The sequence below is a fragment of the Chlorocebus sabaeus genome, chromosome 9 (assembly GCF_047675955.1).
Source record: "Chlorocebus sabaeus isolate Y175 chromosome 9, mChlSab1.0.hap1, whole genome shotgun sequence".
Taxonomy (NCBI): domain Eukaryota; kingdom Metazoa; phylum Chordata; class Mammalia; order Primates; family Cercopithecidae; genus Chlorocebus; species Chlorocebus sabaeus.
The window spans coordinates 66,815,794-66,838,671 of NC_132912.1; the positions used below are offsets into that span (position 1 = coordinate 66,815,794).

The following is a 22,878-nucleotide window of genomic DNA, read 5'->3' on the forward strand; positions in this document are numbered from 1 at the left end:
TGTGTACTTGAGTGAAACAGCCAGCTGTTTAAGGTACACATGCTCTGCTAACATTGTGAATTAATCTCAGAATAAAAACTAGAGTCATCTGTGATTGCACAGGGATTGTACCTGTGACTAGCCACTGCATTCCAGCCTGAGCAACATAGTGAGACCCCGTCTTTAAAAGAAAATACTGGTGGGGCATGGTGGCTCACACCTGTAATCCCAGCACTTTGGGAGGCTGAGGTGGGTGGATCACCTGAGGTCAGGAGTTCGAGACCAGCCTCGCCAACATGGTGAAACCCTGTCTTGACTAAAAATACAAAAATTAGCCGGGCGTGGTGGCATGCATCTGTAATCCCAGCTACTCAGGAGGCTGAGGCAGGAGAATCACTTGAACCCGGGAGGCAGAGATTGCAGTGAACTGAGACTGTGGCACTGCACTGCAGCCTGGGTGACAGAGTGAGATGCTGTCTTAAAAACAAACAAAACCAAGATTTTTTTAAAAAGTTAAAAAAAAAAACAAAAACCCTAGACTCAAATTAGTTATGTAGTTTTCCCTGTTTTTCATCTACTTCATGGTATATTCTTCCTTACAACCTAGAGTCAAAGGCTAGAATATTTTCTCTTAGGTTCCTTATTAGCTAAGATCAAGTCCATCTCTTATTTTTGTTTGCTAGAACTCCAGTTTAACAGCTCTGAATTAAGTTCCCCCTCTCTCCAGTATCAAATGCTAAAGCCTTTCACTTGATATAAAGCAGTCTCTTCCCCACCCCTCCCCACCCCCATCCTACAGTTTATTTAAAAGTCCCAGCCTAGGTAATATACTAAGACCCTGTTTCTTCAAAAATTTTTAAAAAATTAGCTGGGTCTGGTGGAACACACCTGTAGTCCCAGCTACTCGGGAGGCTGAGGGTAGAAGATTGCATGAACCCAGGAATTTGACGGTGCAGTAAGCTGTGATCACACCACTGCAGCCATCCTGGGCAACAGAGCAAGAACCTGTCTCTTAAAAAATAAAAAGTCCCCAAATTTTGTCACTACATTCTAAAATCTAGAGTCTTTTATTGGCTGGGTGCAGTGGCTCACACCTGTGATCTCAGCACTTTGGGAGGCTGAGTCAGGCGGATCACTTGAGGTCAGGAGTTTGAGACCAGCCTGGCCAACATGGCGAAGCCCCATCTCTACTAAAAACACAAAAACTAGCTGGGCGTAGTGGCACCCACCTGTAATCCCAGCTACTTAGGAGGCTGAGGCAGAAGAATCACTTGAACCTGGGAAGTGGAGGTTACAGTGAACTGAGATCATGCCACGGCACTCCAGCTTGGGTGACAGAGAAAGACTCAGACTCAAAAAAAAAAAAAAGAGTCTTTTATTTTCCAATCTCATTCCTACTGTGGAGTCACTCAGTTCCTGCCTTTACTGCCAACATCAGCATTATCATTAGCATCTCAGAAATAAAAGACAACAATGATGGTTTGACTTTGGGGTTACTCCAGAGGGAGTCATTTTGGTTTTTCTTAGAGAAATCCTCTGTTTCTCCTTTATGACTTTTTTTTTTTTTTTTTTTTTTTTTTTTTTTTTGAGACGGAGTCTCACTCTGTGGCCCAGCCTGGAGTGCAGTGGCCGGATCTCAGCTCACTGCAAGCTCCACTTCCCGGGTTCACGCCATTCTCCTGCCTCAGCCTCCCGAGTAGCTGGGACTACAGGCGCCCGCCACCTCGCCCGGCTAGTTTTTTGTATTTTTTTTAGTAGAAGCGGGGTTTCACCGGGTTAGCCAGGATGGTCTCGATCTCCTGACCTCGTGATCCACCCGTCTCGGCCTCCCAAAGTGCTGGGATTACAGGCTTGAGCCACCACGCCCGGCCATGACTTTTAAGAGAAGCAAAATGTTATTTTATTAAATTGAACATTCTGTTGTACCCTCCTCTATTTGCTAGTGGAAACCAATAATGAAAAGTTACGGAATGTGACCAAATAGGACTTTTCAGCTTGTGCTTTTCCATTACCCTCCTCACTACCCTCCAAGGATTTTTCTTTTTTTTTTTCTTTCTTTTTTTTTTTTTTTTGAGACGGAGTCTGGCTCTGTCGCCCAGGCTGGAGTGCAGTGGCCGGATCTCAGCTCACTGCAAGCTCCGCCTCCCGGGTTTACGCCATTCTCCTGCCTCAGCCTCCCGAGTAGCTGGGACTACAGGCGCCGCCACCACGCCCGGCTAGTTTTCTGTATTTTTTAGTAGAGATGGGGTTTCACCGTGTTAGCCAGGATGGTCTCGATCTCCTGACCTCGTGATCTGCCCGTCTCGACCTCCCAAAGTGCTGGGATTACAGGCTTGAGCCACCGGGATTTTTCTTGATTGATTTACTCAAATCCTAAAGATTGTTTCTCCCTGATAATAATATTTATATTTTTTCAGAGACCTTTGTCTATTCTGGTCTAAGGTGGACCTATTGTGGTGTTACATATTCCCTGCGAAGTACTGGGAAAATATGACTTGTTAAGTTTTGTTGAAGCACAGTTTTACAAAATACTGTTGTAACTAGTCATCCAACTTTAGAATACCTGAACATTTAAACTAAAACCCTATTTAAAAAAATAATAAACTGAAACCCTGTATATCACTCTCCCTCTTGACATAGTTAGCAATCATGTACACAAAACCTTTTCTTTCCATTTTTTCTTTTTTTTCTTTTTGAGACAGGGTCTTGCTCTGTGACCCAGGCTGGAGTGCAGTGACACAATCACTGCTCACTGGGGCCTTGACCTCTCGGGCTCAAGGGATCCTCCCACCTCAACCTGGAGTAGCTGGGCCAGAGGTTCATGCCACCATAGCAGGCTAATTAAATTTTTAATTTTTTTTGTAGAGAAGAGGCCTCCCTATGTTGCCCAGGCTGGTCTCGAACTCCTGGGCTCAAATGAACCTCCCACGTTGGCCTCCCAAAGTGCTGGGATTACAGACATGAGCCCCTGCACCCGGCCTACAAAACCTTTTCTACAGGCAGTTCTACACTCACCTAACACGAACTTGTAGTTACTCAATTTATTTTGAATGGAGAAGCCCAGTGGTTGATACAGGGTTCTCTTTCTATTTGGCACAGAACCTCTTGTGCAGTCTTGAAGAGGGAATAAGAAATGTCTGAAAATAACTTGTGCAAGGCAGAATGTGAGTATCATAGCAGATTTTTATGGGAGTTGTTTTCTGAGGGGCCTCTGGAGAGATTACAATCTATTAGAGTGAGATTTCCCTATGGATCACTTCCCTTACCTGGATGAGACATGAAAAGTAATGTTGTCTGGTTGTAGTCAGGGTTGAAGCTCTGTAACTCTGTCCCAGTACTCTAGTTTTATTTGATTGGTTTCACAATGAATGTATACCTATATTTTAATGACTTGATTGAAGAGCTTGGTCTTGATATTTGTATATCTTTATTTGCAGTCAGCACTTACCAGTAGAAATTTTGTGTTTCACACTTCGAAATGGCATTACTACCTCCTCCTCCACCTGGCACTCGGAGACCTGAATTAGAATGCTAATGGTTAACAAGAAAAGCAACAGTTTTTTTTTTTTTTTTGCGGCACTTTTCCTGTGGCCAAAGGACTACTTCAATTTAATATACTGTATTGTTAAAATGTAAGAGCTTAATTAGTTTTGGACATTGCCCATGTTTGTTAAATTTTACCAATAAATCTTAATTGTATCTTTTTTTTTAGTGAACTCATATCTTTTCTCTCAACCTATAGAAATACAACAGACCTTCATATTTGGCAAGGAGTCTACTGATGAGTTTTTTCATCAGTATGCTTATAAAACAACCTCTTTCAATAAAACTGTTTTATAACCTCAGATAATACATAGAAGGGTGTGTGTTGGTCCTCTGGGGCCTTTGTGCCCTGCCTGCAAATGCAAGTTCTGGGTTGACTGATCACATGTTTGGGGGTGGGACCCTGCCTGCTGTTTGTTCTTGGTGATATAACTAGGTCTCTTCCCCGAGAGAGGGGTGGAGATCTTTCCCTGTTGCGGACTTTGGGGTTGAGAACCTTTAGATCCCAAGCATTTTAAAATTGACTCAGTAGATTCCAATGGCTCAGTTTAAATAATAATTTTCTTTAATAGTGTGGCTCGTTTAAAACAGTTGGAAGAGTTTTGCTTATTAAAATGATTTGATTTAATTTAAGCCCAGTCTTGGAATTCTGAATTAGGGATTCCAACAATAACATTGTTTTAATTATTCTGTAAACAACTACAAATATGTTGTCTTCTCGTGTTCCTTTAGACTGCAGTGCAAAGGACTGTTTTTGGGGGGACCGGCCCTTCTTTGGAAGCAGCAGCCATCCTGCAAACCTTATTGTTTGATGACCTTTTCCATCAGGAATGCCCCAGGAAACAGTTTCATAATTGTTTTTCTTAAGTCTCAAGTGAAGTTTGTGATATGTCCTTTCAAGTTACTTTTGGTTAGTTCCTTAAGTTTACTTTGTTTTTAATTGGAAGCTCCACCTTTTTAACTTTGTCATGAATTGTCAGTGCTGAGTTCCTGGTAGTTGGTAAAAAGAATTGCCTTCTCTCTGATATCCTGTTCTGCAGGAAGTCCTTGTGGTTTAGATTCACAGTTTCTCATTGTTGCTGGCTACACTTGTCTCCTCCCTCCTACCCTTCCCTCCCCACAGCTCTAGCTTCTTTCTAGCTCCCCATTCTTGTATCACTTGCCCCACAGATACCCTCGTGATTAGAGGTCTTTTGCTGGAGGTTGACTGTGCTGTCTGGTAAGTATTGTAGTTGTTGTGGCAAAAACAGATAGATGGAAGATTGCAGGAACTGATTAGTTTTTGTGAAGTTTTCTTTCTTTAAAAAAAATATTCCCAAGCACTGATTAATAAACTATTTCTTTAAACAGCAGTAGTTTAAACTTTGAAATTGAGATTTTAGGACTCTCTCAACTTTCAAGAGGCATCTTGCAAGCTGTTGTTTCTGCGCTTTCTCCCTCCTCCCTGTTTCAATTATTAAATTTTGGAGATTTCATTTTTTTTTTTCAAAAAAATCATAGATTTTCTTGACTTCCTTAGAATTAAAGGCAAGAGTTGTGGGTTTAGTATTTTAAACTTCCTTCAAACAGAAGAGTGTTATTTCTGATTTCTGTATACCTATTTTCAGTATTAACGTACTGGTTAAAGTAATAGTGAAGAAAAGAGCCTATTTTGTGGCTAAATTGGAAAGTAGCTGAATGATTCTTTTTTCCTATCAGCATAATAGTGTTGGCAAAATCCGCTAAGATTTTGGCAATATGTTGTCAATTCTGGGAAATGGTTTGCCAAGTACTTCAGGATAACAGATGCTTCTGGGAATTATTTTTGGGAAGTTAGATAGATTTGTTCATTAGCACCTGCTTCCTTGAGGCATGAGGCCTATAATCCTTTTGAAAGTAAAATATTTAATATTTGATCTTTAGATTGAGTCAAATATCACTTTCATAATGGGTTATTTCCTTGTGTTTTATGTTTTGAGCTTCTAAGAATATTTGTGTATTAAAAAAAATTTTTTTTTTGGGATACTGGATGGTTGATACTTTGGTATTTCAAGCAGTTATAAGTGATGAGCTTTGGAGTCTCCCAAACTACAGGTAGTTAGAAGTCATCTTTATGGTAGATGATGTGAGAGGAAACTTGTTTCTGGGATTTCATTGCTGTTCATTTGAGGCACTTATTCAAATGATGGTTGTATTCGTACAGTAATGATTTCCTGAGCTCCTAATATGAGGTAAGTGCTGGGTCCTTGCTAAGTGCTTTGCATTTACTTCTAATTTCCAGTACAACCTGGCCAGGTAGTAGTATTGTCCCTCTAGAAAGCGGCTATACATAGGTAGAAAGAACATGGGTTTTCTTTCCTGCAAAATGAGAAAAATAATCACTATTTGGCAGGTTAATTGTGAGAATTAGAGGATATACCATGTGTCCAGTGCCTAGCGCAGTACCAAACATGTAGTTTGTATTCACTAAGTGGGCTACCATTATTATAATTTTACAACTGATGAAAGAGGATAAGTAATCTGCTGAAGATCACTCAGTTGTAAGTGGTAGAGCTAGAATGTGAACTGGCTCAAAGTGTGAAGTCTGGTAGCATGTTTTCATTTGAGTATTGTAAAGGCTGTTAGAGTAGATTTCAGTGGATTCCTTCTCATCCCTTCACCTCCTGCCCCTACAGAGGAAAGCTTCTTTATAGATGTTCTCCTTTGTTTGGTATCCTCTGTCGCCCTCCCAGTCAGTCATGTGCTTGCTCTCTCACACTGGAGTTGCTTGTGCCATTCAGTACCAGTGTTCTCCCAACAGAAATGAGTCAAGCCAGTGCTGTCAGTTTGCTTCCCCTCCTTTTTTCCTCTTGTTGATAGCACTGTCATACTTTCGTTATTGTTTGTACTGAAATAATTTGAGTATGAGTATATTTATAATGATTAATAAATAATGCATTGATGGAATCAAGTATTTAAATGTAAAAAGTTTTAGTGATTTTAAAAATTCAGGATAAAAATCTCTGGTTCTAAATGATTGAATCAGAAGGTTATTATATAGGGCAACTTTCTGGAACTCATTGTTTTGCTATCCAGGGGCCTAATAAATTGCTATTGATTTTCATTCCTTTAACACTGCTGTTACTAGTTTGCTGCTATGGGCAGTAGGGTTTGGAAAGAACATTTCGTTTGTCCTACTGACCATAAAATAGAGTATCTTTCTTCTGCAGACCTTTTGGAAACACAAGGTATGATTTAGGTGCGATATGATTTAGGCAGGAGATTCAGGGATAAGCTAAAGAGCTGTTTGGTTATTCCTGTAACTGAGTTATCTCTAAACAGAAAAATGTGAGTTTGATTGGTCTCATGCAACTTAGTTCTTCATTTATTTGTTTAACAAGGAATGAGCATTTATTGAGTGTAAGGCAATGTAACTTTCTACATTGTATTCTAATAAAGTATTGATATACCGGTTACATGTTGATTCATGATGTTCCTGGGAGGGAGAGAGAAGTCCCAGTTTGTGTGGAGAGTTATTTAAAAAGACAATCCTTTGGGAAATGAATTAATGTAAATCACTGCTCCTTCCTGATGATGTATGACTATTAGTAGTTCCTATCACTATAAGTAGCCAGTAGTATGACTTCTTCAAACAGGTTTGCTGAGTGGAAAAGATTGCTAGTATTACGTAGGACTGGGAAGATGGGAGTAGAGAAGGGAGGAGCATTCCTTGATTGAGAAAAACAAAAAACAAAAAAACTGGGCATGTGCACAGAACAAATCTTTTTGTATGTGTTTTAAGGGTACTGGTAGATGAGGTTGGAAATGTGCAGGGGATAAGATTGTGGAAAGCCATTCAAAGACAGAATTTTGGCTGTGTTTTCTTGGTGAAGTTTTCTGAGCTAATCGAGATTCATCAGTTTGCTTTTGCAATATTGTATAGATGGGATTAGAGGGGAAAGAATAGTTAGAAAGTTTTTGCAGTAGTCTAGGTAAATTGTATTGAGAATGCACTGTTTTTAGAATACATTTTTCCCAGGCTGGGTGCGGTGACTCACACCTGTAATCCCAGCACTTTGGGAGGCCGAGGTGGGCGGATGGCTTGAGGTCAGGAGTTTGAGACCAGCCTGGCCAACATTGTGAAACCCCGTCTTTACTAAAAATACAAAAATTAGCCGGGCATGGTGGCACACGCCTGTAATCCCAGCCACTATGGAGGCTGAGGCAGGAGAATTGCTTGAGCCTGCGAGGTAGAGGTTGCAGTGAGCCAAGATCACGCCACTGTACTCCAGCCTGAGTGACAGTGAGACTCCGTCTCAAAAACAAAAACAAAAACCAACAACAAAAATGGATACATTTAAGAAAAATAAAAAGATACATTTTCCCCTCATTTTTATATGACCTTGGGATTTATGCTATCAATTATACTTTAATCTCCTGAAATTTTTTGTAGTTTTATGTGTGTGTGTGTTTGCCTGTAAGAGAGAAAGGGAGACAGGGGAGACAGAATGCATATAGAGGATGGTCAGTAATCATAATCACAGTTACTGTTTATGGAATTCCTGTTTTGTACCTGGCCCTAAGTATTCTGCATATATTATTTTGTTGCATCCTTTCAGCAAATCACATTTATTATAGGTAGTAAATGTCCTGAATGTGATGGAGCTAGGATTGGGATGTAGATTCATCTTATTCTTCATCATCGTTATCCTCATCATAATCATCATCAACACATTTATTCCACACTTACCACATATTAGGCACTGGGCTAATTATACATATCTGCATTATTTTATTTAATTCTTAAAACAACCCTATGAGACAGATGTTATTTATTAATCCCATTTTTTTCTGATGAAGTACCTAAGAGTTAGTTCAATGACTTGGTCAATATGACACAGCTGTTAGGTGGTAGCACCGAGACCTGTTCTACTCCACTAACTCTGTGTCCCCATGTTGTATAATTCACATAATATTCTCTAGGAATGGGACCCTTTGGATCTCCATTGTAAGCATGTTACCTCCAAGATTCTGCAATATTGTTGGCCCTGCAGAAGGTACGCCTTTTTTTTTTTTTTTTTTTTTGAGACGGAATCTCGCTCTGTTGCCCAGGCTGGAGTGCAGTGGTGCGATCTCGGTTCACTGCACGCTCCACCTCCCAGGTTCACGCCATTCTCCTGCCCCAGCCTCCCAGGTAGCTGGGACCACAGGCACTCGCCACCACGCCCGGCTAATTTTTTTGTGTATTTTAGTAGAGATGGGGTTTCACCGTGTTAGCCAGAATGGTCTCGATCTCCTGACCTCGTGATCCACCTGCCTTGGCCTTCCAAAGTGCTGGGATTACAGGTGTGAGCCACCATGCCCAGCCTGCAGAGGGTACACTTTTAACCACTGTGTTCTTTCTACTACCATGCTGCCTCTCTTAGAAGTCAGTAAATTATACAACTCTGGATCATTATAAGGAAGGGCTAAGTAACCTGCAGCTGTCATTTCTTAGTTCTTACAATTTGTCAGTTATAACAAAGTGAAACATGCCTTTTTATTTTCTTTCCAACTACTTTTTAACAAGTTTTAGACAAATTTGTTATACATGACAGTTACCTAAGTTCTTGTGTAGTAAAAATAAGACTTTTTGTCCTTTATCAGCATACAATTCTTCTATTATACATGATGTAATAGTTTGAAACTGCCAAAGTCCAGCCCTCAGGAAATTGTTTGAGTTGAGTAACTATTCACTGGGGAGTTTAAGATAACCAGCCCATAAATCAACAAATAGCTTGGCCCTTTTTATGGTTGTAGATGCTTATCTCTTTCTATTGTCAAGCTTGAATCAGAAGCCAATATTGTTTCCATTGATACAGTCACTATTAGAAGAAGTTGTCAGCAGTATCTCAAGCTAGATATGGCCATTTTGTCGGTTCTTTTCTTTAAGGAGAGTCAGAATTTATCAGAATGTTAGAATTGGTTGTTCTAGGCTAGGTACCTTCAAACAAAAAGTTTTCTCTTTCAATGAAACTCTCAGTGATTCAATGCCTATTATATTCAACCTTTGTGTGGAATAAAAAAGATGCCCTTAAGATAAAATGTAGTCCATGTACACAAATAACTGTAATATGAGGGAGAATGTGAGTATTGTAATCCAGACCCTCCCCATGCACTGAGAGCACAGAAGAGGATGAAATAAATTGGGAGATTGGAAAGGTGAGAAGGTGAGAGAATGATCTGGGAAGGCTTTTCCTTGTAGGATAGTTACGATTTTCAGCAAGAATAAATGGAGAGGAAAGGCATTCCAGAGAGAGGCAATACTAGAGTCAAGACAATGAGAAAGTAGAGGAGAGGGTATATTTGTTATACAGAAAGGAGTCTAGTGTACTTGGAGTGGAGGATGAATGAGAGGCACGTAATGATCAATGAAATGTCTGATCAGTGAGTGAATGAGTAGATGAAGCTGGAACTTGTGGTAAGGTCCAGTGATTCTCAAACTTTACGCTGGTGCCAGACATATTTAATTCCATCTTATAATTAGGAATTAATTTTTTTTTTCTTTGAGATGGAGTGTTGCTCTATCACCAGGCTAGAGTGCAGTGGCACGATCTTGGCTCACTGCAACCTCCGCCTCTCGGGTTCAAGATTCTCCTGCCTCAGCCTCCTGGGACTACAGGCGCCTGCCACCACGCCGAGCTAATTTTTGTGTTTTTAGTAGAGATGGGGTTTCACCATGTTGGCCAGGATGGTCTTGATCTCTTGACCTCGTGATCTGCCCACCTCAGCCTCCCAAAATGCTGGGATTACAGGTGTGAGCCACTGTGCCCGGCCAGGAATTAATTTTATTGGCAGAATATGTGAACATCAAAAATATGCAGCATAAAAATCACAGTCATGAACACGATTCAGTGATATGATTTGGATGTTTGTTCCCTCAAATCTAATGCTGAAATGTGATCCCCAATGTTGGGGCCTAGTGGAAGGTATTGGATCCTGGGGGTGGATCCCTCATGAATAGCTCGGTGATGACTGAATTCTCACTCAGTTAATTCATACAAGATCTGGTTGTTGAAGAGAGTCTGAGACCTCTCCCTTTTCTCTCTAGCCATGTGACACCTGGGCTTCCCTTTGCAGTCTGTCATGATTGTAAGCTCCCTGAGGCCTTACCAGAAGCTGAGCAGATGCTGGTGCCATGCTTCCCATACAGCATGCAGAACCATGAGCTGATTAAACTTCTTTATAAATTACCCAGCCTCGGGTATTTCTTTATAGTCAATGCAAAAATGGCTTAACACAGTCAGTTAGGAAAAAAGTTGTTAAAATAGGTCCAATTGACTGCTTGATTTTTTCCCCTTTAATTTTGCTACTATTTTTTCAAGTTCTTGTATTGCTAGCAGTAGACTAAGTAGGTAAGAAAAAATTATGGGAGAGAAACTTGTGAAAAATCTATTAATTTTCTTTCCTGTGAATTAGAAAAATACCATTATTCTTTTCCAGCCAAAAGAATATCTACCTCTAGGAGCCATTAAATATTTTGAAAAGGGGAGTGACATGGTGTGGAGTGTGTTTTAGGAGTCAGGTGGTAGTGACATGTAGGATTAGAGGACTGGCAGTGAGTCAGTAATGTGGTGCAGTGGTCTAGAGGTGGTGAGGATCTGAACCTTAGTAGCAGCAGCAGCGAGAATAGAGTGAAAGGAAATAGAGATCCACACTAGGCCCTCCGCTTCTAAAAAGAAAATAGTTACCAATTATTAACCAGCTTTCATATTGTTAGGATATTACGGGTCTCAATGGTTGGTTATCTCTGGTCTTGAGTCCCTTCACTCTATTTTTAGGGAAAATGTGTTTAAACCCCTATTTTAAGGAAGTGATAGTTTATAGATTATTTATAAATTATAGTTAATTTAGAAAATATAAAAAAGGAAAAAATCCATAATTTCATCATCCTAACAAGACCCCTATCATTTTACATTTACTTACCCCTGATGTTGCAGTTTTAAAGTTCTCTGTTAATTCATTCTGTGCACATTTAGCTCTGAGAAACAGGTTTCTGGACTAATAAAACAACCCATTAATTGCCATACTGTGATGTTAAACATAGTAAACCAAGAGGTTTCACATGTAACCCTCAGTGGACTCTAGGATCACAAACTAGGTCAATGTCTCTCTTTTTTTTTTTTTGAGACTAAGTCTTGCTCCGTTGCCGGTCTGTAGTTCAGTGGCGTGATCTCGGCTCACTGCAACCTCCAACTCCCTGGTTCAAGCGATTCTCCTGCCTCAGCCTCTGAGTAGCTGGGATTATAGGCACATGCCACCATGCCCAGCTAATTTTTGTATTTGTAGCACAGATGGGGTTTCACTATGTTGGCCAGACTGGTCTTGAACTCCTGACCTCGTGATCTGCCCACCTCAGCCTCCCAAAGTGTTGGCATTACAGGCGTGAGCCACCGCGCCCGGCCACTTCTCTTCTTTTCCTATAAATCTATCTTGGTCCACCTACCTTTAGACATATAGATATTTATTACCCAAATGCTTCAATCCCTTTTGGGCCCAAAGTTCCATCTTCTTCAGTGAATTATTTGCATAATTTAAAAAGTTTTTTATTTTGAATTTATAGAAAAGTTGCAAAAATAGTTACCTCTAATGATACCATCTTATATAACCATAATACATTTATCAGAACCAGGAATTAATAGTATTGGTACAACACTATTAACTAAAGAGCCTTCCTGAATTTTACCAGTTTGCCTACTTTTATTATTCTTTTTACTTTTTTATTTTCAGTTTTTTAAAATTGTAATTTATTTTACTTTTTTATTTTTAGAGATGGGGTCTTGCTTTGTCACCCTGGCTGGAGTGCAGTGGCACAGTCATAGCTCACTACAGGCTCAAATTCCCAGGCTCAAAAAGTCCTCCTGCCTCACCCTTCTGAGTAGCTGGGACTACAGGCAAGCGTTAGCCTGGCTAATTAAAAACAATATTTTTTGGCCGGGTGCAGTGGCTCACACCTGTAATCCCAGCACTTTGGGAGGCTGAGGCGGGCGGATCACCTTAGGTCAGCAGTTCGAGACCAGCCTGGCCAACATGGTGAAACCCCGTCTCTACTAAAAATACAAAAATTAGCTGGGCATGGTGGCAGGCGCCTGTAATCACAGCTACTCCAGAGGCTGAGGCAGGAGAATTGCTTGAACCTGGGAGACCGAGGCTGTAGTGAGCCAAGATCCCGCCTGGGCAACAAGAGCGAGACTTTGTTTCAGAAAATTTTTGTTTGTTTGTTTTGTAGAGACAGGGTCTCGCTGGCCATCTTGCACAGGCTGCATTGTTCTTTTTCTGTTCCAGGATCCTATCTAGAATCTCACATTGCATTTTAGGTGTTTTTCTTCCTTACTCTTCTGTATTCTGTAAAAGTTTCTCAGTCTTTGTCTTTTATAACCTTGACATTTTTGTAGAATATTGATCAATATCAATTTGAGGACTATTTGTCAAATATTCCTTAATTTGGATTTGTCTGATATTCTCTGATGATTGAACTGAGATTATGGTTTAGGCAAGAATACCACAGAAATAATTTTGTGTCCTTTTCAGTACATCATATCATGGCATTCGTGATGTCAGTATGTATTATTACTGGTTATTTTGACCTTGATCACTTGGTTAAGGTAGTTTCTGCTGGGTTTCTCCATTGTGAAACTACTATGTTTTCCTATGTAGTTAATAAATGCCTTAGTGGAGATACGTTGATACTATCGTTTTTATTAATGTCTTGGAGTTCTCTACACATGGAATTAGTAGTGTCTCCTTAAAGACTTTATTGAACTTTAGTTACTGTGAAATTAATTAGCTTAAAAGGTCCATCTCCTTGACTGGGCGTGGTGGCTCACGCCTGTAATCTCAGCACTTTGGGAGGCCGAGGTGGGTGGGTCACTTGAGGCCAGGAGTTCAAGGCCAGCCTGGCCAACGTGGCGAAACCCCATCTCTACTAAAAGTACAAAAAATAGCTGGGCATGGTGGCGCACACTTGTAATCCCAGCTACTCAGGGGCTGAGGTGGGAGAATTGCTTGAACCTGGGAGGTGGAGGTGGCTGTTGCAGTGAGCCGAGATCGTGCCACTGCACTCTAGCCTGGGCAACAGAGCGAAACTCTGTCACAAAAAAAAAAAAAAAAAAATTCATCTCCTTCGAAACTTCCCACACTTTACACCTGGCTTTATCAAAGGGTTCCCAGGCTTTGCAGGAACAAATTCTATCTAGTCTTCATTGGTTTCAGTTCAATTCCAGCTCTGCTCATAATGAATCTCTTATGCTAATAACCTGTAGCTCTCTGGACCTCATTTACCCCACTGTCTCTTAGGGCGCCAGGCTCCTCCTGGCCCAGTGTCCTTCCAGGCTTCATCTCCCTTTATGCACAAGCCAGTTCCATTTGAATGACTGCTTTGGGTTTTTTCAGAAACAGAGGCTGAGAGAAGCTGACTTTGTTGGTGAAGAATACAGTGGGGGATAATTAGGGTGGCTGCAGCTGGAGCCTGGTTTATTACTTTGGCCTGAGAAAAATGGTAGCACATTAAGCTGTACTGTGTATACTTGTGAAGGAATCATTCTCTGTATTTCACTAATACAGAGAAAGTGTTTTTTTCTAAAGGTCACCAGCTTCTAGAGGTATGCCTTTAATTCTGGCAGCCTTAATCTGTAATGATCTTTTCAATTTAGCCCTGTGGACTGTGGAGTTACTTGCTGTGAACACAAGAATCCAAAATCCAAATGTGGACTAAATATTATATTTAGATCTATTTAGTTCAAACAAATTTTATACAGAGAATAACATTAGATGTTTCTTTTATTAATAAAATGCAAAGTTATTAGTATTACTGAATTCAAAGTAGCTTTTTGAATTATGTATTTTCTCAAGTGACATATACTATAAAAGCCCAGTTTATGTAATGTGGATGGGGCAGACTCAGATTCTGTGACACTTGAAGCTTATACAATTCAGAGGGCCTCCTTTAAGGAAAATATTTTTTGAAACAGAAAATGAGATATTGGGCCTTGAGAATCTGTGCAAGAGAAAGAGCCCTGAAGCTTAAGTTTCATTAGTGGGTTGGTAAATCTGCCTTTGGATGTGAGGCACTGCAAAAAGGTTGAGAACCACTGTTTTCCATCATATCATACGTGGAAAAGTTTTTGGCTTACCCACAGGAGGCTAGTGTTTTCAGATTGGGAACAGTGGGACATACAACTTAGTAACTGTGTTACACAAGGAAATAAGTAATAAGTAATAAGATGACATGCTTCCTTCCCAATTTTGGCTTTTACTTTCCTAGAAGTTTACGTTGTTGCCCAGGCTTGCCTCGAACTCCAGACCTCAAGTGATCCACCAGCCTCGGCCTCCCACTCTCGGATTTTAGGCATGAGCCACCATGCCCAGCCCAATTTTTTATTTCTTTATGGTAAAATATCTAGGAGTAGGATTGTTAGGTAAAAGTATGGCAAAAGTGCAGCCACGTTTTGCTTGACAACAGGGATATGTTCTGAGAAATGTGTTGTGAGGTGGTTTTGTCACTGTGTGAATATCATTTAAGTGAATTTGCATAAACCTAGATGATGTAGCCTACTACACACCTAGACTATATGATATAGCCTACTGCTCCTATGCTACAAACCTGTATAGGATGTTACTGTACTAAATATAATAGGTGCTAGGCATGGTGGCTCATGCCTGTAATCCCAGAACTTTGGGAGGCCGAGGCGGGAGGGTCACCTGAGGTCAGGAGTTGGAGACCATCCTGGTCAACATGGTGAAACCCTGTCTCTACTAAATACAAAAATATAAAAAATAGCTGAGCATGGTGGTGCATGCCTGTAATCCCAGCTACTTGGGAGGCTGAGGTGGGAGAATTGCTTGAACCTAAGAGGCGGAGGCTGCAGTGAGCCAAGATCGCGCGACTGCACTCCAGCCTAGGCGACAGAGTGAGATTCCGCCTCAAAAAGCAAAACAAAACAAAACAAACAAATAAACTAGGTAGTGAGAGCCACACAGATAAAACTATAATTCCCCTCCTCACATATCTACAGTAAATGGTATTGGAGAAGGATTACGTTGTTTAATGCTATATCTACAATTTAAGTGAAATGTTTTTGGTGTTAGTATTTCTCTGGACCACTTGTTACTGCCTCTCTTGTCTGGTCTTTATGCTGTCACTTCTAGCTGGTGACACACCTAAAACAGGTCTGAGGACTTACTGCTTTAGCCTACATAATACTGCCATTCAGAGCCTGAGAATCTTTTCTCTGCTACTGTGTTTTTCTCCTTTTGCTCCCTGTACTCAGGAGTGTGTGTCATAGGGCAGGCCGAGTTTCATTAAGCTCCTAATGTGGATATTGGAAACCCCACCTGTGTGCCAAGTCCTTTTGGCTGTGAGCAAAGTGGAGGCTTGGTACTTGTCATTCCTTTGCAGCAGTTGAACTGAAGGAATGCTGCATGGCTTGTTGGAAGTTGTTTGGTGGCCTTGAGTGGGGTGTGTATGAGGGTATGTGTAGAGAGGTGAGGGTCTTATAGTCTGTGTGGGAGATATGGGTTCTTTTCTGGTGTCATGTTAATCATCAGGCAGTATTTATTGACTGCCTCCTTATGACTAGCACTGTAATAGGAGCTTTTGGAATAGAATAATAAAATATATAATTGAGTCATAGTTTAATAGTCAAACATTTCTAGCTCTGCCACTTACCAGCATTGAATTGGGCAAGTTAATGTCTTTAAGCCTCCCTTTACTTTTCTGTAAAATGGAACTATTAATAACTATCTGATAGGACTGTTGTGAATATTGAATAAAGGACGTAAGTATCGTGTTTAGCACATACCTGACTGTAGTTACTATTTCATTTCATGTAGTCATATTATGACAGATACAATATAAAACAGAGAGTAATAAAAATAGAGAATAATGTGACAGTACACTGTATAATCAAATACTTTAATTGTGACATGTAGATTATAAATAGTCTAGGAATTTACAGAAGGGAAAGAACAGTCTTATGCAACCATTTAATATTCCTGTACCTCAGTTTTTCCACTGGACATGCTGTAGACAATGCTAGGTGATCTCCCAGAGAGTGATTAAGATGTTAAAGCATTTTTGCGTTTTTAGATGGTGCATATGATGGTGAGAAGGAAGGGAGAAGATTGAGGAATTGTTGATTTTGGCAAATTTAACACTTAACATTTAAACATTTTTCCTTATGTAGATGGACATGGAAGCCTTATAGGAAAACTTAAAGTTGGAGATGTGGTGATTTCCTTCCAGGGAACATACTTGCTTTGGTATTACTCTCTGTTGCCTCACTGGCATTTTAATTAGTTGAAAACTAAAGTTGGTCAATGGATTGCCTCTGATTGTGAGCCCTTGGATATAATCTGGAGATTAAGTGATTTGTAACCCAAATTATCTCTCTGATCCTCTGGCAAAAATGAAACAAACAAACAAACAGGGCAGGAGGAGATTTAGTTCTCTTGAACTGCATGTTAAGGACCTGTGGTTTACTCACCATCAGTGTTTCTCTGGGTGGAACATCTTTACTCAGAACAGATCTTAGACTGCTCACATGGCCTTCCCACCTTTAAGCAGGTTTTCATAAGCATATTCTTGGAAAACACCTTTTAGAAAGTGCTTTATTCACAATGTCCAAAAGAAACTGTTTCAGTTCCTAGTTCGTGTGTGCTTACTTGGTGATTTGTTTTGTGTTAGCCTGATACTGGAAAGTTTGTATTTGGGTTTTATTTCTATCCAGATCAACTTTCTTCTGTTTCAAGAAAATTGCAGATAATTTTCCCCTGAAAGTAAAGCTGTTCATACCTTTTTTCCATCTCTTTAGTTTGGGTGTCTCTCTCTCTTTTTTTTTTTTCCTTTTTTTTTTGGCATTGTTTGCCAAGGTTTCCAGTTTATAGCAAGAGGTGAGGCAACGTTGATCTTGGCAGAACAGTCCAAAGCCAGTAGAGTCATTAAGTGACGCAAGCTTTTGATTTTTTTTATTTCTGTTAAAGCTCTCTGACACAGCTGGCTATTCTAGTCCCAGAAGAGAGAGGAGAGACTTGCTGAAGATCTGGATGAGACAATAGAAGTTTGGGGCACATTAAAAAGAAGGAGCAAGAACATCAACAAAAACCTCAGATGATTCAAACAGGCTTCTTCTTGGCTTTGTGGAACCTTTTGCAGTTGCTCAGAATTTGAGTTTTTGCTTCAGAGGATGATGGGACAAGGCAATAAAGGGCGAGGAGGGTTATGTTGGATTCTTGCTTATCTGTCTACCTCTCCTTCCAGTTGGAAAAATCTTCAGTCCATAAGAAGCATTATCAACAAGCTTGAAGAACACATCTTACCCTGATCCTGGATGCTGCTGGAGTTGAGAATTACACCCACTTCACCAGGACGTTATTGAGGCTGTTCAAGAAAAATAGAAGGAAGCAATACTTAAGGATTTCTCTGTTTGCATTAGTCCTGTGCCATGTTACATTTTGGAGATTGTTTGGAACAAGTGAGGAAGGACTCTGTCATCTAGATCTAGGAGGATACCTGAGTCCCTTGAACTATGCAGATGATATTTGGAAGGTGGTAAACTCAAAATCTTCCAACATAAATTCACTAAATTCTGGATTCCCTTTCCTTTTAGAACTTTAGCAGACATAAATTCCTGCCAAAAAGGCACAAAACCTTCTCCGTTTTTTTTTCAGGCTAAATGTGAACAATAATGTCTTGGAAGAGAAATTATTTTTCAGGGGGTCGTGGTAGTGTACAAGGGATGTTTGCACCTCGAAGCTCAACCTCCATAGCCCCTAGCAAAGGCCTCAGCAATGAGCCGGGGCAAAACAGCTGCTTCCTCAACAGTGCCCTGCAGGTAAGGGTAATTATTTTTGGTGAACTTTGACTTTTAATTGCTGATGCTGTATTTCTGGTAACTCTTTTTAAATAAAATTCTTGATAGTCTCTGTTTGAGGTTAGTAACCTGAGGTCATTTTTACATTTATCTGTGTGATCTTTGGCAAGTCACTTTATCTCTTTGAATCTCAATTACCTCATTTACAAAAAGAGGGATTAATAATGGTAAGAGAAAAAATAATAACTGTAACTACTATTATTTACATGCCTAAAGGGAGGTAAATGGGCCAGGTGATCTTTCAGATGGAGTCTTGCTGTGTTGCCTAGGCTGGAGTACAGTGGCGCGATCTTGGCTCACTGCAACCTCCGTCTACCGGGTTCAAGCGATTCTCTTGCCTCAGCCTCCTCAGTAGCTGGGGCTATGGGTGCCCGCCACCATACCTGGCTAATTTGTGTATTTTTAGTAGAGACAGGGTTTCACCATATTTGTCAGGCTGGTCTCGAACCCCTGACGTTGTGATCCACCCGCCTCGGCCTCCCAAAGTGCTGGGATTGCAGGCGTGAGCCACCGCGCCTGGCTCATCTTTCTATTTATCAACTTTTTTTCCTGAGCAATCTCTATGGGTTCTTATTTTTCTTTTCTTTTTTTTTTTTGTTGAGACAGTTTCATTCTATTGCTAAGGCTGGAGTATAGTGGCCCAATCACAGCTCACTGCAGCCTTGACCTCCGGGGCTCAGGTGATCCTCTTGCCTTAGCCTCCTGAGTAGCTGGGACCATGGGTGATCTCGGTGGTTCAAGCAATTCTCATGCCTCAGCCACCCAAGTAGGTGGAATTACAGCTGTGTATCACCACACCCAGCTAATTTTTGTATTTTTAGTAGAGACAGGGTTTTACCATGTTGGCCAGGCTGGTTTTGAACTCCTAGCCTCAAGTGATCCACCTGCCTCAGCCTCCCAAAGTGCTGGGATTACAGGCGTGAGCCACTGCGCCTGGCCTGTTTTCTGTTTTTCCTTTTGGGAGCCAGGTGTGTTATCCTAGTTGCTTTTCTCTAGTATAGAAGCAAAATTCTTTCCACAAATCAAAGACTTTCAGGTATGTTAATCTTGTCTCTTAATATTCAGGCTTTTGGCCCACATATTGAATGGAGTCTAGTCTTTGTCCAGTTTATCTCCTCCCTTTGAGCTCTCCTGTTTTGGCTCATAACTGGTGTCTAGTCAGATACACTTGAATAGAGCTAGGGGAAAGTAAATTCCCTTAAGGTGATTATCTACCCTACATTTTCCCTTTCACTGTTGCTTGCTACTTAAGTGGTCTTAGAATCCCAAAGCTTTCTGTCTGTCTGCTCTGCCCAGTCACGCCCATAGCGTGTTAAGTTCATCCCCCTTGGCCTAACTTTCAAGTAATTACTTTCTCTTCTTTTCTGCTCTTCAGTGTAAAAGTAAATGAAATTTTCCACCCAAGATAATTATACTTGGGTAAAATATTAGCTTGACTCCTCAGATGTTGTGAGAAAATAGGTTGCTATGAGAGAAGACAAGATGTTTAGTATAAAGAACAATGGTCTTGGGCATTAGGAGGAGACCTGGGTTCTAGTTTTAGCCATTCTGTAGACTAGTCTTGTGACCTTGTACAGGTAATAGTGTCTGAGTTTCCTCATTCATAATACAAGAATTTTGCCAAGCTTATCTAAGTAATAAAAGTTTCATGCTCTTTCTCAGTTTTTATTTATTTGAGACGGAGTCTCGCTCTGTCGCTCAGGCTGGAGTGAAGTGGTGGGATCTCAGCTCATTGCCATCTCCACCTCTTGGGTTCAAGCAATTCTCCTGCCTTAGCTTCCTGAATACCTGGGATTACAGACCATCTGCCACCACACCGGGCTAATTTTTGTACATTTGGTAGAGACGGGGTTTCGCCATTTTGGCTGGGCTGGTCTTGAACTTCTGACCTCAGGTAATCTGCCCACCTCGGCCTCCCAAAGTGCTGGGCTTACAGGTGTGTGCCACGGCGCCCAGTCTCTTTCTCAGTTTTTAAGTTTTTATTTGAAAACAATTTTTTAAAAAAATTATGTGCTGGCAACCCTATAAAAAAAATTTTAAGTGCTTTCCCTAATTATTACCACAAATTTCATGTGTTTAGGTGGAGTTGGCTAGGTTTTTGTCCTGGATGATGCATATTAGTTTTCTTTCTTTATTTCTTTTTTTGGAGCCAGAGGTCTCACTCTGTCGCCAAGGCTGGAGTGCAATGGTGTACTCATAGCTCACTGCAGCCTTAACATCCTGGGCTCAAGCGATCCTCCCACCTCAGCCTCCCTAGTAGCTAGGACTACAGACACGTGCCACCATACCTGGCTAATTTTTTTTTTTTTTAATTGTTTGTAGAGAGGGGATCTCACTGTAATTGCCTAGGCTGGTCTTGAACTTCTGGGCTCAAGTGATCCTCCTGCATTGGCCCCCCAAAGTGCTGAGATTATAGGCATGAGCCACCACACCTGGCCACATATTAGTTTTTTTAGTTACTTTTTATCCTGGTAATACTTTTGTGATTTAGAAGCAGGCAAAATAAGGCATTGATATAAATGTGTATGTTTACCCCCTTCTTGGCCATAGTCCCATTTTTATAATTGTTTTTTTCTATGTGGTCTATTTATATTGTCAGTTGAAACAATGCTGTTTATGAGTTTCCATTCTAATTTCCAGTGCCATATACAATATATTATATATATGTATACACACACACACATATACATATTTCTGTATCCATACTTAATGATTGAGGCATTGGTGGTTTTGGAGTCCCTATTATAATCATGTTACATGTTGAAAATAGTTGTTGCTATGAGCTAATATTCTGACTTTTGGTTTCAAAGCTGCATTTGCCACAGATGAGTTGAACCTATTACATTTGTTATAAAAAGATGTTATTTACTTGGGAGCATAGCCAGTTTCAAAGAACTTTTAAGAGTATGGATCTTGAGACATATAAGTAAGAAGAAGCTCCAGAGGTGTGCGTCATCTGGGGCTCCAGAAATTATGCTTTTTCACATATTATGACATTAAATGCTTTCCTAGCAAGGGGGAGCTTCCTAAGGCATTATGCTATATATTACATCATTTCTTTTTTAACTAAAAATTGCAATTTATTCATATTTCCTTAGTTTTTACCTGCTGTCCTTTCCTGGCCCAAGATTTCATCCAGGATACCACATTTAGATTTACTTGTCATGTCTTCTTAGGCTTCTCTTAGCTGTGACATTTTCTCAGAATGTTTATGTTTTTGATAATCTTTGACAGTTTTGAGGAGTACTGATCAAGTATTTTTTTGGATATCCTCCTTCCCCTATTGGAATTTGTCTAATGCTTTTCTCATGATTAGACTAGGGTAATAGGTTTTGGGGAGGAAGACCACAAAAGTATAGTGCTGTTTTCAACACATCACATCAAGGGTATATACTATAACATGATTTATCACTGTTAATATCATATTTTTTTTCCATTTCAACAAAAGTATAGAAATCATAATTTTTTACCCTATTGACTTAAGGAGATCACACTTCTCTTAGAAATGTCTAAAAATTGAGAGTTCTAACAGAAAAAATTCCATACTACAGTTCACATTTCTATGGGTTCACATTTCTAATATAAGTTGTAAAATATTCTTGCTTTTCTTGTGTGGATCATTAATGTAAATCCTTATTCTTCAGCTTTAACCCATAAATTTCCTCTTCAGGATCACATTTGATGTCATGTCATATTTTAACTATATTAACTTCACTTTATGTTGAAATTAATATCTTTCCCAGAATATGACCATTCATTTTTCCTGTTAGATATCTCACCATTTTTCACATTTGTTTTAATATACTAGAATGAAGTTTTCTCTGGGAATAAAGATATCTTCTGCAGTCATTACCTATGTTTGCTTGAACTCTTTTACTTTAAAATTAAATGGTGGCTTTTTGTAGAGTAATGAAATGTTTTCCCTTTCTCACCAGGTTTTGTGGCACTTGGATATCTTCCGACGTAGCTTTAGGCAGCTTACAACTCACAAGTGCATGGGAGATTCCTGCATCTTTTGTGCTCTCAAGGTAAGTACTTCCAATTAGTTTCTTCTCACTACCATTGGGTGGTCACATGGTCAATATCAAGGTGGTTTGGTTAATCAGGATGATGCTAAAGAATTTGTTACTGAATTATCTACCTGTGGTTTAGTGCAAAAATGGATATGATTGGTTTGCTTGCTTCAAAGAATTAGTACTTGACTTGGGTAGTCTCTTTTACTGAACCTGTTTTGCTTATGCAGCTCTATTTGATGTGACAGAATACTATGCAAGTATGCTTCTCCTTTTTTTTTTTTCTGAGGCGGAGTCTCATTCTGTCACCCAGGCTGGAGTGCACTGGTACAATCTCAGCTCACTGCAACCTCCGCCTCCTGGGTTCAAGCAATTCTTCTGTTTCAGCCTCCTGAGTAACTGGGATTATAGGCGCGCAGCACCATGCTCCGTTAATTTTTGTATTTTTGTAGAAACGGGGTTTTGCCATGTTGGCC

General features: G+C 40.2%; 1 protein-coding gene across 24 annotated transcripts in view; it reads left to right on the plus strand.

Moving 5' to 3' along the window:
• USP54 (ubiquitin specific peptidase 54) overlaps nt 1-22,878 on the plus strand; it is a 118,382-nt gene that overhangs the window by 30,563 nt on the left and 64,941 nt on the right. For 5 of the 24 annotated variants that reach the window (XM_038009041.2, XM_073019051.1, XM_073019050.1 and 2 more), the window contains 2 exons: nt 17,777-18,350; nt 22,325-22,417. In XM_038009041.2, coding sequence (XP_037864969.1) covers nt 18,204-18,350; nt 22,325-22,417 — 240 coding nt within the window. In that variant the 5' untranslated portion in view covers nt 17,777-18,203. Of the gene's footprint in view, nt 1-3,078; nt 3,144-3,842; nt 4,742-17,499; nt 18,351-22,321; nt 22,418-22,878 lie in introns of those variants that run through there. The other 19 variants (XM_073019046.1, XM_073019047.1, XM_073019048.1 and 16 more) reach the window with 14 other exon arrangements.